Source organism: Aricia agestis, chromosome 4, assembly GCF_905147365.1.
Source record: "Aricia agestis chromosome 4, ilAriAges1.1, whole genome shotgun sequence".
NCBI lineage: Eukaryota > Metazoa > Arthropoda > Insecta > Lepidoptera > Lycaenidae > Aricia > Aricia agestis.
Window position 1 is genome coordinate 19,649,931 of NC_056409.1, and position 18,235 is coordinate 19,668,165.

The following is an 18,235-nucleotide window of genomic DNA, read 5'->3' on the forward strand; positions in this document are numbered from 1 at the left end:
ATTGCCAGCAGAGTTGCATTTTGCGATTTTGGAAAAATTAATCATATTATGATTCATATCATGATTCTTCAAAGCGACCATTTTAGCCCCGCAGCTCTACAATAGTTCTAGGTTGTCATTTATCTTCTGGGTCATCGGTTGTGACTTGTGTGTCGCTCATTCCACACTCCGTCTACAAGTTTATTCTGAGCGAACTTTTCGATTCCTTCAGTAAGTTTGCAATAAGCAGTGCATCGAAGTTGACAAAACGACTTCAGCTCGTAACCGAGTGGACGTTCACAGTTATTTCACCTCTGATGTGACCCTTATACCCAGGACGTAAGGATCACTGTAGAAACTTCGGGGTAATAACTCTTAACGGAGTATAACGTCCCGCTGCGCCGCGCGGCAGGTCGGCGCGTACTCCCGTCAGCTCGGCCCACCCCCGCGAGATTTACAGGAGATTATATGAATACCGCTTTAGAGGAATTTGCGATTTTTTTATTCGTTACGGATTTCATCTTAGGAATTATGTCCTAGGCTATACCTATTACCTAACAACGAAAATCAGAGTTAAGCTTTAATGCAAGAGATGAATATGGACGAATATGGGAAAAATACTTGGCTTTTTGAAATAACGATAGTAGGTTAATTAAACAAAAAGAATTCTAAATCAAGGGTCTGGACTGCTGAAACCTTGCAAACATAACTAATGTTTAGCTTTTTACTCCCTTCGTTCTAGTTTGTAGCGATTACTGCACAAACTGCTTCTAAAATACCTTTGTAAAAACTAAAAACCCTTTTTGCTTTGACCCAAGTACGTTTTTTTTACGGCTGATGTGGGCTAACCATAATGTTTTTTCGGGAGTCGATGGTGTTTATTCACCATCTCTCACTTGGCCAAGGGTATTAGGATTTTAACCACAAAGTTTTAAGACTACTCTATTACTATTAATAAGGCAAACGATTAGTGCTAATTTCCAAAGCACTGGCAGGGAATCTCGTAAACTGATTTTGTTTTAAGTGCGATTTTGATAACCTTTAAAGTTTTATGGCTGAAATCAGTTGAAAGCACCGGAAAGCTTCACACGGTTATACACACGTTATACATAATATTAAATACGAGCTTTTGCCTACGGCTTCGCACGCGTTAAGAAGAATTATTATATACAAACTTTCATCCCCTATTTCAACCCCTTGGAGTTGGAATTGATCAAAATCCTTTCTTAGCGGATGCCTACGTCATAACATCTACCTGCATGCCAAATTTCAGCCCGATCCGTCCAGTGGTTTAGGCTGTGCGTTGATAGATCACTATGTCAATCGGTCAGTCAGTCACCCTTGAAAAATTACGCAAGTTCTTAAACAATTGGCCAGTATCATCAACTACTGTTTTTAAATTAACTAGAGATCGCCCAATGGTCGAAATTCGACCTTAGTTTCAACGACATTTAGGACTACTACGTTTAATTTGTAAAAAATATTGACTTTATCATATTTTTTTCAACTCTCGTCTCTGGGACTCGGCTGATCTCAGACTGGCCGTGTAAGCATTGTCTAAAATAGCAGCTAAGATTCAATAAAAAAATTATAATCCATTTTCAATTTGTCAACTCGTTGTCAACAGACTTCAATCATAAATAAAAGAGTATAATTCGTATGTATAGGTTTGTCACTCAAAAGTCTGAACGTTGAACTACATGTTGGATACCAACGAAAATTGGTTCGAACGAGATCTAGCCAGTAGTTTTTTTTATACGCCATAAATGGTCTACTTAATTTAACTTTCATTTAATCAACTGAAATATGAAAATAAATCAAAAACCTCTTAATTTCATAAAAATAAACCTTATTGCTGCTGCGGAACCCTTCATGGGCGAGTGCAACTCGCACTTGGCCGGTTTTTTTAAAAATCGCATAATGGTCACTCTGCTTGCAGTTCATCCTGCCTAGCATACGCCAACGAGATATCTCACTCTACATGTTTTCTCGATGTTTGATGGTTTGTCTCTTCATCTCTATTGACCCTAGCATGACAAACATTTTTTTCTCGCGTAGATCTATCATCGAAATAACACATTTTATAGAGTTTTGTCGAGATAATGTCGAGATTTTGACATAACGTCTCATAATAAGACGAGATTTTTTTAAATTATATCAAGAGTGAGATATCTCGTTGGCGTATGTCTAGTAATTCGTACTAATTTGACATTCGTCAGTTTGATAGTTTTGACTATGATAGATGTGACTATTTTAGCCCCGCAGCACAGAATATAATATATAACTTAGTAGTACCAACCCGCAGATCATAAAGGAATGGTGCTACATTTCTTTTTAATGCCCTTTTAGCTTTTTAGGTTTCCGTACCCAAAGGGTAAAAACGGGACCCTATTACTAAGACTTCGTTGTCTGTCCGTCTGTCTGTCTCCAGGCTGTATCTCACAAACCGCTATAGCTAGACTTCTGAAATTTTCACATGTTGTGTATTATCTGTTGCCGCTATAACAAATACTGAAAACAAAATAAAATTAATATTTAAAGGGGGCTCCCATACAACAAACGTGTTTTCGACCTTTTTCGCTCTATATCAAATGGCAAGGCATTCTTTTGTTATATTATGTGTCCTTTAATATTTAATAATAATATTAAAATAAAATAAAAATTTAAGGGGGGCTCCCATACAAAAAACACACATTTTTAAGCCTATTTTTGCTCTGTATCGGTACGGAACCCTTCGTGCGCGAGTCCGACTCGGACTTGGCGGATTTTTTTTTCAAAATTTATCAGTAACTAGCTGTGCCCCGCGGTGTTACCCCCGGTTTAAGTGATATATCATAAAAGACTATGAAAAGTACCAATAATAGGTTCAAAACGAAACGACACATGGTTCTATAACGGTTTATGGTAGTGATGATGATTAAGATGAAGGTAATTTGCATATTAGCAATTAGCATATGCTTTTCGCTCTTAAAAAAACGTTAAACTCCTAAACTTGTATCTATAAAGAATCAGGAGTTCTCTCAGCACCTTCCGAACCATGGTATACCTTGGTGCAAAATCTTACTTGTTGGTAGCATACGCTTAGAATACTGCTCACGAAATCGAAGTCACCACATATTTCCATATAAATATTGAGGAGTTCCCTCGATTACTTATGGATTTCTTCATCAGGTCACCGCTTTTATGAATATGGTACCAAATTGGAATGATACTCTATACACCAAAAGAAAATTTTTGAAAATCGGTTCACAAACGGCGGAGTAATCGTTGAAGATAAAAAAACGAACATAACACCTCCTCCATTTAGAAAGTCTGTTAATATTATATAATTTATATTATAAAAAAATTAAAAAAATTGTAGCCTATGTGTTATTCTGATGTATAAGCTATATTATTGTAAAGTTTCATTAAAATCCGTTCAGTTAAATCCGTAGTTTTTGCGTGAAAGAGTAACAAACATCCATACATCCATACATCCACATATTCATACATCCAAACAAACTTTCGCTTTTATAATATTAGTAGGACTACTGCCGATGCTGAATTTTCCTAATGCAGTCGTTTTGAGATTATTATGGAACTATTAATCATTCTCCTCGTAAATTTTTATGTGGTACGGTATCCTACTTCTTAATAATATGATTTTTCAAAAGAATAAATAAATAGACGGATGTTCAACGGATTTTAATGTCATTTTGCACGTAAATCGTAATACCTGAGGCTCTACATTTCTTGGTAGGCTCTTTCGCAATTAAAAAGTTTAAGTTCTTATAAAAATATTATGTGTAAGTAATCAAGAAACAAATAATAAGACTAGTAGTTTATTTACTTTAATAATCTCTACTATTATATTATATAATATGAGTCAAACAATCTTCAGTTCAGTACAACGTATTATTTGTGTACGTATGCATTCACAAATGTAATACTTGTGCGTCTAGTGCTTCAGATTTTATTGCCAGTGTCATTGACCCCTATGAAAATAGCAGAAGCGTCGCGGTTTTAATACTAGGTACCTTCGGCGGGCGCGCGCATGCCTGATTCTAAGTTCGCGCCCGCCTCTGCCTTTCGATGGAAATGATTTCAATTAAAATAATACCCTCGAGGCCGGGTCGGTCGCGGCCTCGCGCCGCCGCCGCCGCCCCGGCCGCCGGTCACCGGAGGTGGCCGGCGAGCGAAGACTGCGGCCGCATCTTACCGGCCGCCGCTGTTGTCACTGCGGTGTTTCGCGGGCGGGCAGATTTATTTGGACGTACCCCCTTCGGGGGGAGCGGGGCCGGGCGGCCACCCACCGCGCCACCTCCACACATTTGACTGGATCAATAAGTAAGCAAAGGATGCCCGAGCAGAAAAACCATACACCCGACCACCCCGAGGGGGCACACGTAACCGACCCCCCCTCTCCCACTAGCGGGGACCTCGCAGATTGCCATTTTCTCTTTGCCTACGCTTTAATTAGTTGCGTAGTGACGCGTGGAGATCGGTAAGCCGGCGTTATTGAGTCGACGACTTGTCGCCGTACTCGCCGGCTATAATGTTCTCCGCCGTCTGGGCCCAGTACTAGCTATCGGCCCGGGCGGTGAAGCAGAACATATTACACCGGCTCGGGCGTATGGGTCGAGCTGGTAGAGTCGACACGTCACTTGGCGAGCGGTGACAATGCCACCATGACGGCAGATAAGATAAAGTATACGAGTCCCCCTAATAGTTTGAATAAGCTCATTCTTTGTGCTTCCTTTTTATGGCATTGTTAATGTTTCCCCTCGTCGTACATTTCAAATGTACCGCTAGCGGCTAGATGCGACTCGCGACAGAAACTATAAAAGCTAATTTCGGTAGTCGGTTGTAAGTACACTACCGCACTGTTATTTATGATAGAGATACTATAACTGCTAACACCTTACACATTACCACAACAACAACAGCTAAGCATTAGGCCTGTAGAGCGAGATGCAATAATTTTAAACATTTCCCGTAAAATGATTAATTTTTCACGATATTCCAGTTTATTATTGGTATAAAACAGTTTGTGATTTGTCAATTTTATCTCGTTGAAAATTGAACATTTGGGTTTGTAAGCAACAATCGCAATGCTGTTGAGTGTTGATGCAGCATCCGCCATCCAGGTTTCGTTTTTCCTCTTTTAATCAATCGGCAATTTCACAATACCGTGCATTGTTACTGCAGTAGTCTGTACTCTGTAGCTCTACAACTGATGTACAATGTACATGCTATACCGACCCGCTATAGTTTTGAACAGGTTAAAAAGTACTCAAATAACATGAACCTTCCTCTTGAACTACTCTATAATCCTCTATCTTTTGCGTAAAAATGCCTGAATTTTAGGTAAAGTAGAAGAAGAAACAAGCTACCGACTTATGCGTAAGGAGAGTGGAAGTAACTTTGTATTATTATACTACTTTTATATCTTAAAGGTATTTTAGACACAAAATAATAAATATATTTATACAGTAGGCTACCTTGTGATGAGACTCTCGCACACGTAAGCTTGATTTCAGATATCTTTAAATACTAAAAAATTAAACCAAAATCACCACTGCATGTCGCACTATGACTGTAACTTGACGCTTTACATATTTTGTATTGTGTTGAAGTAATAAAATCTTTGGTTTAAAAATTTAACTTGATGGTTGTTTTAATAACTTAAAACGCTCGTTACATCTAGGCCATCTAGCCACATCTAGCCTTCGTATAAAGTGCATTATTTTTATCGTCGACGGTCATTAAACGAGCGCCGAGTAATTATACAAAATGTTTTATATTCACCCGCCGCGAGTGAGGAGACCACGTCGTGATTCCACATTCTACTCGTTCGATTTATTTTACCTGTGATAGGAACTTTATGTCACCTACATAAGGATCATTGCAGAAACTCCACAGGTAGAATGTTACGTGTCCGCGCGGTGCCCGCTTCTTAGAAATGCCATCACAAACTCACTGGGACTACTGGCTTCACCGTTATTATTATAGCACACCTACATACTATAATATTATAATTATTATACTAAACATTTTTGATCACGACAATCCATACTAATATTTCAAATGCGAAAGTGTGTCTGTCTGTCTGTCACCTCTCCACGCCCAAATCGCTGAACCGATTGTACTGAATTAGGTATGGAGATACTTTTGTGTTCCGGGAAAACGGTACCCGCGCGATAAACGAATTTTGGCGCGACGCGCGACGGAGCTGCGGGCGTCATCTAGTGTACAATAAATATAACAGTTAGGCTGCCTTCACATTAAGTCGCGAGTAGCGCGGCCGCGGCAGCCGAGCGACTTAACAGGATACACCAGGGGCTAGATAAATGAAAAAAAGTACGTGTAATATCTATAGCTGCCTCCCTTACCTCAAGCCTATACCGCAGAACGCGATAGAGACAACTGCAGAAAATCCAGAAAATCAACGATTCGTTGTCCCCTGATTCCTTCTCCAAAACTTAACCGATTTAAGTACTTTTTTCATTAAAGATTAAAAAAAGGCTTGAGCTGTGTTCCTATGTTTTGCTTTTTTTGTATAATCTATCCAAATCTGTTTTCTGGACGTTTGAACACAGTGGAAAATCTGGCCATTTTTTTGGGTTTTTGAACGTTCATATCTTATTTAATAATTAAATTATGAAAAAAAAGAAAACATAGGGACATTGTATTAGTGGCCGTAGATATTCAGGAAAAAAATTATAACTCTACTAGCATTATCCAGGGAGGAAACAGGGGACAACGTTTGTATGGAAAAAATGGCGGTGTGGAATCCTCTTAATATGAAGGCAGCCAATCTACTTGTAAAATTATGTTTCAGTGACAGTGGAAATTTTCATCTGCGAAAATTATTCGCAAAATTTTGTACAACGATAAAATAGATAATGCTAGAAATTATTTTGCTACGTTTTAACTCTGTGTTAATATTTTTACTTGTGTCATGGTATTTTTTTTTTGTAAAATTATACCTAACTTACTATACCGCACTGAGAGACGAATATTAATAGTTGATTGTAATTAAATGAAGATTTTGACATAAGTCCCATACAATATCCGTCAAACTCTTCATTAAATTAAAGTTTAATGATCATTAAATAGGTCTGACTGCGGCTGTTAAAGACCTGCCTCGGTGTGGCATTTGCAAAACCGCTGCTCGTCCTTACTTCTATTAGGGGACATAATATTATACTGAACAATTTTCAGCGTTTATAAAATACCTGAAAGACCTTCGTGGGGTCTGGCTGCCCTTGGCTGCTCTGAGGGCTATAGCGAATATGCGACTCTTCACGTTTGTAACCGCTCGCGCGGCGCGCCGCATGAGTAAATGTAGAGTCAGCCGAGTTTATAGTGTAGTGTAAATCGTTTGTTTTGCTCCATAATTTTAACCAACTTTCAAAAAGGATGAGGTAATATGTTCGGCTGTGGATATTATATTTTTTATGCACAAAACTACAAATTGTTTTGTAACCGACAGCACAGAATATGTTAGTACAAGTACCGAATACCGACAGGCGACCGTATTATTATAAACTTGTGGCTCCACTTTTATTCTGTTTATGTCTTGTCAACATTTTCCACCTGCTTGGACATTTCCTCTGATTAGAATTCGTTAAGTAATTATAATTTTGAAGATACACTTAATTCCGAATAGACAAAATAGGTTTTATTTAAATAACGTTTCTGGTAACGATACACAATATTGGGAAGCACAACTCTTTAGCATTGTAGACTGTAGAGGTCTCAATAAGTTACATAATACTGAATACAGTATACTGAAAGTTGTTAGACAATAGACATTGAAAAAAATGTTTTAGTTTGCGATTTATGAAATATCTACATAATATATTTGCCTGATCGCAATTACAACAAATGTTCAAAATTATTACCTTTCAACCAAACTTCTCCGAAGCGGCTTGACCGATTTTGAGGACGTTTTGTGTGCTTATCGGGTATGTCTGAAAATAATAAAGTTATTGTTACAAAAGCATTTTAAAACGAGTGCCGCCTCTCACCTCGGTGGCCGCGGGCCCTATTATGCCGTTTCGCAATTCGCGTCCCGCGTCTTTGCCCCCCCCCCCCCCCCTTCCGCTCCCCCTCTCCCGTTTCTCTTAATGCCAATAATGGCCCCGGTATATCCAATCCTAAATGTACGATGTTTTGCAATACGTCTATTGTATACAAATGGCCGCTAACATCGCGTCTCTACATTTTTGCTGACTCTCTTGACGTAATGGCGAAAAATTTATGATTTTGCTTGATCTGTTATTATAAGTTATTATTACTAATTGTTGTGAGTTGAGGATTGAATACGTTGTTGACGTTCTTAAATAATTAATGGAGACTCGTACAATTTTTTGTTTAATTAAGTAGAGCGACGTTCCGAAGATAAAATTTTTCAAAGTATTTACTAATAATATATTGTCATGTTTTCATGAACTTTTGAAAAATCGTTTATTCTGTTAGTTTACGCGAGTACTTTCACGGTTCCTACTTTATCGCGCCGCAGTTACAGCGCGCAGCTCTAACGTAGAGTTGTCATGGGTCTGAAATATTAATAACCTTTTTCATTCTTATTACTCAAACACTTGAAGTCGAAATTTACTACGGGGGACGATATTACATATTAGAATTCATCTACATAATAAATCTTATTTGATTTAATTTTCATAAAAGCTGTTTGTTTTTTTTAAATATAATATTTAGGTGTGGTTGGCCAGTCAGTCAGCCAGACGCCAGTCAATATGTATAACAATAGAATATTGAATACAAGTAATTAGTTGTGTCGGGTGGTAACGAGTAGCCGGGCGGCGAGGCAGACGCCACCCCTCGTCGCGGCCGCGAGCTCAGCCCGGGGTTACCAGATATCACGTGATTATTAGCATTTCGATATTATACAAGGTGTAACAAAACTAAATGTTAATATTTGTCACTTTGACTTCACTGATAAGTCGTGAGTTTGTCGTTACAAATCACAAAAAAATGCTCGTTTAGCGCTGCTACTTTCACAGTGAACTCTATACATATTAATGTATGAGTGTATATTAGTATAGGAACACATACACTCTCTAAAGTTTAATCAACGCTACTTAGTTTTGTTACACTCTGTATTTAAAGGAATGTGTTGTATTTGTACAAGATGTTATTCCCGTTGCCGTAAGTTTTTTTTACAACGAAATTCGATAAAAACTACTTAATATACTTTTTCGGTATTCGAAATTATGAAATTTATCTCCATGCTGAATCTCATCTAAATCGGTGAAGCGGTTTGAGCGTAAAGTGGTAGCAAACACTTTCTTTAAATTTTTTTATTGGTATACTGGATTTAACATAATTAACTGCCAAAAGGGGTACATAAAGGATGTTTTTTATTTTTTATTCATGGCCCTACATTTTTCGATTTAAATAATATTGAGCCTGAATATTGTAGAGTCGGGGACATAGTATGTAAAAGACATTGCAACCCTGCAAAACGCTATTAAAGTTTAATTATAAAAAGCATGTAGTCAAATCAATTTTTAGCTCCACCTATATATCCTATAACAAGTTTCGACCCGACGCAGTCCTAAAAATAATTAAATCGGCTAAGTGCGAGTCAGACTCGCGCATAAAGGATTTAAAATATATAAAAAACTCTAAAAAATTCCTAAATTAAGGCATAAAGTTACTGGCCCTTTTAGATAAGACACAATTAATTGATCACCTATCATGTACACTAACAGGGAATTTAATAACAAATTAAATATGATGAAGACAAAATACGTTCAAAAGTTGCCCTATTTTTGTGAAAGCACCCTTATATATATATACATTATAATATTATCATTAAAGATGTAGAATATTCATAAACAATATTATTTTTCTGAAATAAACTTAATTATGTTCTTATTCCATGTTAATTTTATGTTTGATAGCATTTTAAACAAAAATAAAAAATAATTTTACTATTCGAATTATTTGAAAAATAATTTGGCGAATATTCGAATAATAAAATCGTCGAATATTCGAATAAAACGAGTATTCGAATATTCGAATAACAGACCCTAGCTCCCACACATCACTGCGAATTTGCATCGCATCGCAAATATCTACGACAAAATTCATTACGATGCGATGCGAATCCGCAGTTTTGTGTGGGAGTCCCTAAATATTCCCGATTCGGGTGGAATGAGAAAGCCATGGCAACCCCGCGAGGTGCTATAACGGCTGACGCTACCTCCACACCGCACACGCCGCACGACTCACGAGCTGTCTTCGCCGGAACCGGTCCTCGTATCGCCTACTTTAATATTAATCTAATGAATGAAATACGAATTACATATAAACGTATGTGACCCTAATTCGTTGTTTCAACATTGCCTTTTTGTTGCCTGTATGGTAGTTTGTATGTGTGTTGTAGACGAAGGCTTAATCAAAGTACGTGTAACTCACTGTACATAATATTATATTCATTTGCGTTCAGAGTTTGATGAAAATAATAATCGTAAGAACATTACTGTAGATCGTATTAATAACAGTCAGAGAGAAAGTTTCATCTGAAATCTAATAATGTAGAGCTTTTTACTCTACAGATGTATAGCCCCTGAAAGAAAATAATAAAGGACTTTGTGAAAAATTCAAGTACATATCAAGTACAATAATGGTAACAGGTAGCTGTTACCATTATTGATATAGAGCAAAAAAGGCCAAAAAATCAAGTTTGTTGTTATAGCGGCAACAGAAATACACAATCTGTCCAAATTTCAGAAGTCTAGCTATAGCGGTTCTTGAGTTACAGCCTGGAGACAGACGGACGGACGGACAGACGAACAGACATCGAAGTCTTAGTAATAGGGTCCCGTTTTCAACCTTTGGGTACGGAACCCTAAAATGATTAAGATAGTAGATACGGACATTTGCTATGTTCCTAACATAATTAACTGTAAAGAATAAAATATTATAATAACGTAACGATTTTACGACAAGGTTATTATTGTCTCACAATCGGCAGACGTGTGGCGAGTTCACTAGAACATTCGACTGAGCTGCAACCTGCAGGTGATCCGTTTTACGATAGTCAGAAGGTCGATATTGTGGTATACATTTTCGACTGTGCATGACGTATGCGATGGTCATAGGAAAGGAGCATGCTAACATTTAGTATTTAGGCGTCTAGGATTACTAGATGGCTGGTTGACTAACCTAAGAGGGACTTCGTACTACATACGTCATACAAAATGTAGAGACTGGATTACTCCACTACCACAGATGACTGTGACACTTGTAAGGGCATTTGCATACTGCACAGCATTAGTATCAGTCAACCCGTTTTGGAGCTGAGATGCTCATGGGTAAAGAACTAAAGACACACAGAAATTATGTCAATGCACTTGCCAAGTGACGCTTCAGTCCACCCGTTTTGGGGCTGAGATGCCAGGTAAAAAACAAAGTAAATACACAAAAATTCTGGCCTTCCCAACAATTACACTTCCGGTATTGCGGATGTCCAAGTACGATACGTTTGGACATTTGCCCCCTTGTTTTTTCTATAGTCTCCCGTTTTTCGGACATAAAAATAATGTTCTTATAGGCCAAGTACAACGAGGCACGAACCTCGTTGTACTTGGCCTATAAGAACATTATTTTGTCAACGATTCTAAAAGTATAGAGGGGATCCACCGCTTGTCGTAGCCTTGACAAACTCAATACATACTTAATACATATTTCATTCATAATTTATAAGTTATCTGATGCCTCTACGTGACTTCCCCGTACGACTAGGCCGTTGCCTGTTTATGAAGTTGAGTTTTTAGGGAGCTGTCAATTTTTAGAAGCTAGAAAACATGTTTTTGGATAAAATGGTACTTATAAACGCCATTTCAAGGCAAAAAGTGTTTCGCTAAATGCATTTCAACACTGCTTAGGGGTATTTGGGTAGAGGTACTGGACAGCGGACTCGTCTGGTCAACTTTTTGATTTTTTTATGCCAAACACTTGGTACCTAATACCTACATCTTGATTCCTGAGTTTGAAACGCAATTGTTACTCTGTAGCGGGCGTCCATAGGCGATCGTAACCGGTTCCGCTATGTTTGTTCATTTCCCCCTTTAATGGTATTAAACAGTAAACATACTTCCATAACTTTTCTATTTAAAATTGTATGAAATACAAATGAATAACAAAAGACCGTTGTCAATTCCAGTGGCGATGGAGGAGGAATCTAGCGAGACGGCGGGCGCGGACGGCCTGCCGCCGAAGCAGCGGCACCAGGCGAAGCACCGCGAGCTGTTCCTGTCGCGGCACGTGGAGACGCTGCCCGCCACGCACATCCGCGGCAAGTGCACAGTCACGCTGCTCAACGAGACGGAGTCGCTGCTCAGCTATCTGAACAAGGATGTGAGTATGTACCGCGCCGGGGGGGTGTGCTATGTGTGGTATGACGATGGTGTGTGCCGTGTGGTGAAAGATGGTTGGACGTCCATGCTATATAGTATATAGCCTGTACATAATATTAGTAAAGACTAAAGATACATGACATACAAGATCCAGCTTAGGGGAGAACATACTTTTCCCCCAAAGGTAGATCTTCCGATCGACTGGGGTGTTATGCTAAGTAACCTAGGTCAGGTTGAAAACCATTTAACATATTTATAAGGTTCCGTACCCAAAGGGTAAAAACGGGACCCTATTACTAAGACTTCGTTGTCTGTCTGTCTGTCTGTCTCCAGGCTGTATCTCAAGAACCACTATAGCTAGACTTCTGAAATTTTCACAGATTGTGTATATCTGTTGCCGATATAACAACAAACACTAAAAACAAAATAAAATTGATATTTAAGGGGGGCCCGCCCCCATACAACAAACGTGTTTTTTCTGCCTTTTTCGCTCTTTATTAATAATGGCAAGAGGTAGGCACTTGAATTTTTCACACATTCTTTTGTTATATGTGTACTTTAATATTTGATGATGATGAGATGCGAATAATTTAAACAATACTGTATTAATATATTTTATAAAGTAATCATAATATCTAATATAGTTAATAAAATATCTGTGATGTTATGCAAGCTATCATAATAATGTACGCAGATGTAATGTAATGTAATCTTTTTAAGGAATTAATAAAGGCTTTTATATATAATAATACTAGCTGTTGCCCGCGACTTCGTCCGCGTGGACTTCAGTTTATAGCGCGCGATGTCAACATAATTGGTGTCAAAAGCTTTTATAAAAAACCCTGGTACGGGGTACCCCTTAAATCAAAACACCCAATAACAGCCGTGCAGTGTGCACATAACTTATTTCATTTTTTTAAATAAACTTTATTGATGCCAAATTGTAAAGTATATGTAGCCCCCCAATTACACAACTTTACCCATAAACTATTTATCATTGATAGGTATAAGGTTACGTCACTGCATAGATAAAGTATTGACTACTGAGTTATTTAATAACGTAAGACAGAAATAACAATCGAAAAAATCGAAAACTTACGCAAGATGATACCACCTCTTATAGAAAGATGTTTGAGTAAGCGTCAGCGCGATGTAGGAGACGGCGCGGCGCCATCTATTATGAATTTTTAGAACTAACTTAATTTGAAAAAATTTACGCATTTTCACCCCCTTACAACCCTTTTTTCCAGTTAAAAAGTAGCCTATGTCCTTTCTCAGGCTTTAGACTATCTGTATACAAAATTTCATTACAAGCGGTTCGGTAGTTTTGGCGTGAAAGCGATACAGACAGACAGAGATACTTTCGCATTTATAATATTAGCATAGATTAAAATAAATTAAAAATTTAAAGGGGGCTCCCATACAAAAAACACCATTTTTGGCCTATTTTTACTCTGTATTGGTACGGAACCCTTCGTGCGCGATTCCGACTCACACTTAGCCGATTTTTTAGCTTTATTTGTATACTAGATGTACCGCGCGGCTTCGCACGCGTAAATTAGGAATTTCACAATACTCCTTTCACGTGGTCTACTCTATATAAGTGCCAAATATTGCTCCAGTAGTTCGTGAGATAAACCCTTTCTAATATTTTCCCCATTTTTACCACATTTTCCTGAGTTTCTTCGGTCGTATTAGCCTTAGGCCCACTTGCGCCAGACTTTTTTTTTATGACTTATGTACTTTGTTGTGTTCAGTAATAGGTACCGATTTTATTTTGTGTTTAACCATGATAAATGATCAGTTGTTGTTATCTGATGATGATGAAGAAATTATCGAATACATTAGTTCGGAATCGTATTACAGAAGGATTGTAGAACGGACCGATCTGTTTAGGGTCCCGTATTTTCTCACAAAGAGACAAAGATTTCCATCGAAGATTTCGCCTAGAAAAAGAAACTGTTCTCTTTTTATTAAATAAAATTGAAAATAATTGCAATATACAAATGAGCATAAAAAGTACCCTACCAAAGTTTAATAATAATATAATTGGATTAGTGCGTCTTTAGTGAACTCCTTTATAAATAGGTAGACTAAATAAACATTGGACACAAGTGTTTCTTCCCAATTTTTATAATTTTCCGCTTAATTTATTTGCACAAAATATCACAATTCACAACACAATGCGACAGAACCACGTGTCATTTCAAATCTGACATAAGGAGATAGCCTTATTTAAAGTACTGTGGAGCGAGAGAGAGCAGTACACTTAAATTATTCAGCATTCACTCTATCATATTTGGCTGGATGTAAAAAGAATGAATGAACTCGACATAAGCCCGGGTTAGTTGACTCTGGGATAAATTCTTCTGGTGCAATAGGTAGTATGAGTTAAAAATTAAAAACGTTAACACTGAGTTATTAAGCCCCGGGTTATTTATTTAACTCAAAGTTTTGGCGCAAGTGGGCCTTAGCGTGATAATATAATATAATATAGCCTATAGCCTTACTCGATAAATGAGATATCTAACACTGAAATAAGTTTTTAAATCGGACCTGTAGTTCCTGAGATTAGCGCATTCAAGCAAACAGAAATTTTTTAAAATTATCGCTTGACAAACTCGAGCCTCGATCTAAAAGACTATGAAAAGGCTCATAATCATGGGAAGATGCATGGTATAATATTATGGTAGTGATGATGATGATGATGAATGTAATTTGCATAGTAGCATATGCTTTCCGTTCTTAAAACAACGCCAATATAATACCAAATTGGTATGATACCCTACATACCAAAAGAAAAATTTTGAAAATCGGTTAACAAACGGCGGAGTAATCGTTGAACATAAGAAAACGAACATAACACCTCCCCCATTTTGAAAGTCGGTTAAAATTGTAGCCTATGTGTTATTCTGATGTATAAGCTATATTACTGTAAAGTTTCATTAAAATCCGTTCAGTAGTTTTTGCATGAAAGAGTAACAAACATCCATACATCCACACATCCATACATCTATACATCCAAACAAACTTTCGCCTTTATAATATTAGTAGGATAGTAGGATCAGTCGCGTTGAAACTTTAGAAACTTCGATAGTGCGATTCAGGAGTATACGATTATTTCGCTACAGTGGACTAAACTGATGCGTTTGTTTTTGGGACAGGACATAATTTCTGGCATAGGTGATTAATAGGCCTGGGGTTTGTGTCACTTTGTAGGCAAGGAACTCAAAATTTTCACGTTTGGGTAGGCTGGTTTGAGCTAAATTGTGCACAGTCGGGTAAAAGTATTCAGTAAACAAAGACCTCAAAACCAAGAATGAAATAAACGAGTAATTTTTAAATACTACCCTCGGTCATTCAGGTACTAATATAAATAAGCAGCTGTTAGGCGATAAACAATTTATTTATATATATAATTTAATGTTTTGTGGATGTAATCTTATTGACTTTATTTCTTAAGCGGTCGTTAAAATAATATAATTAACGTTTATATTAGTCGTTTATAAAATCTACATGTTGTCGGAAACTGACTAATAAGCAATGCGATGTGTTTAGTTAACATTATATTTACTATATTATATTTACTCTGGTTGCTACGTACGTAAGTAGATAATTAAATGCAATAAAATGCAGGAATTCGTTTATTACGCGGGAATCGAACATTTCCGAGCTAAAAACGATTTTCAAGTCAATGTGACTACATAGTACATACATTTCTGGTTTCCTCCAAAAGCGGCGCCGTCTTGCAGCAGCCGCAATACAGCGGTTAATAACGTCACTAGAATTACGCTGTCCATGAGCGACGCGGCCGCGACCAATATGACGCGGTTTCCTAGAGAACCGCGCCATATCCACATAGACAACGCTCTAGTGACGTCATTCACCGCTAAATCACGGTCGCCACACGACGACACCGCTATTGGAGGAAACCAGAGCTTACCGAATTTGACCGTAATCGGTTCACCGCTTCATACATGAAGAGATAACAGACCGACAGGCAGACTTTTGTATCCATAATAATATTAAGGCTTTAGAAAGGTAGTTCGACCGAAGTCAGAAAAGGATAAAACATTATACTTAGTGTAGATTTTCATTAGTAAGGGGGTTAGTATGTACTATGTAATATAAAATATGTGTTACGATATAATATGATATAGCATCTACGGCAACTAATAAGGAAATGAGCGTGCACTTGTCAGAGCTATCTCGTATCGCTGTCCGGGCTTCCTGTTTCTGTTTTATTGTCCTATATTGTATGAAGATTAATCGCTATACGCTAGTGTGTTCAGTTCTTTGATTTACCAGTTACCACCTATCTACCATCTACCATCTACCATCAGATGGTAGAGTGGTAGGCGCAGGTCACTTTTAATGTCCGTTGCTTCTTATGGGGGTATTTATACTTGCTTTCTACGAATACAGTACGATGACAGTATCGAATGACGGATCGAAACTATATTATAGTTTCGATCCATTCATATTATGATTTATGATGATGAGTTGCCCTCCAAATGTATTTTGTGTGAGAACTCAGGGATGCACTGTAGGTCTATGCAAACATGTCCCTAAGTGCTCTTGCTTGGTGCCGAAATCTTTAGTTTCAAACTTTGCCTGCAAAAGATAGATAAATAAAAACCACATGTTATTGTAAGCTAATTACTGCTGAACCTTTTTAATGCAACGATGTTGTTCTAAATTTTAATACACCGTTTTTCTTTTGTTTCAGGACGCATTTTTTTATTGTTTAGTATTTGATCCTTCACAAAAGACTTTATTAGAAGATAAGGGAGAAATCAGAGTTGGAAGTAGATATCAGACTGAAGTAACTAATTTATTAAAAGAAGGTGAGTTGTCTTTGTTTTAAAATTTACTAGCTTGCGCTCAGTGCCTTTTCCTGTTATCTTAATTATATTATGCAATGCAATTTTTAATTAACAAACTATGTGCTACTAATATAATGTCCAAGCGTAAGATCTTTTGTTTTTATATTCCTAACATCACAAAATCCTGTTTTTTTAGGAGAGCATGTTGTAAACCTATATTGCATAAAAATAGAACTAATAATATTTTAAAACAGGCTTGTTTGAATATTATGTATAATTGCAACTGTAGAAATAAGTTGTGACTACACGAGAAAAAAATACTAAAAAACAACAAAATGATAGATTTTCTCTGTCGATATATTATGTAATTTCATTTATATTATTAATTATTATAAAAATTTGTGAGTAGCTTCATTTTGATAAGACAAACAACATTTTTATTTGCGTAAAATCTTGAAAGTGGTAGCTAACAGAAATAGAAAGGATTTCATACTTTGACTTGATGGTCCTAAAATATGGATTGTCCTATTTGTAGGACAATGTTAATCTTAAATTCTATAACTATTAACCTATTATTATACAAAACATCTGCTTGTTAGGGTACCGTTATATAATTTAAGATTAACATTGTCCTGTGTAAATAGGACAATCCATAATATTTTAGGACCATCAAGTCAAAGTTTGAAATCCTTTCGATTTATGTTAGCTACCACTTTCAAGATTTTTCGCAAATAAAAACGTTGTTCGTCTTATCAAAATGAAGCTACTCACAAAAAATTAGCTTGATAATTATAAAAAAAAATGTTCTAGGGCTCCCGTACTAAAGTGCGCGCATGATAACTTTGCGCGCGGCTGAACGATAACTTTTCGTCGGGCCGCCATATTACTTATTAATCGATACGCCTATTGCTATACATAATTTAAATGAGTAAATAAAGATATTAAATTAAAACTACCAATAAACTATCATTGGGATTACCCATTTTTTTAATGAATCCCTACACTGTCACGCGCAGAGTTATCGTGCGCGCTCTCTATAATGGTATAACTAATAACTAC

At 37.1% G+C, this 18,235-nt stretch overlaps 1 protein-coding gene across 1 annotated transcript in view; it reads left to right on the forward strand.

Annotated features, from left to right (window-relative positions):
- The window catches only part of LOC121726020 (metastasis-associated protein MTA3), an 80,699-nt gene that overhangs the window by 37,641 nt on the left and 24,823 nt on the right, over nucleotides 1–18,235 (forward strand). Inside the window, exons 4-5 of the mRNA XM_042113235.1 lie at nucleotides 12,158–12,351; nucleotides 17,080–17,197. Coding sequence (XP_041969169.1) covers nucleotides 12,158–12,351; nucleotides 17,080–17,197 — 312 coding nt within the window. The remainder of the gene's footprint in view (nucleotides 1–12,157; nucleotides 12,352–17,079; nucleotides 17,198–18,235) is intronic.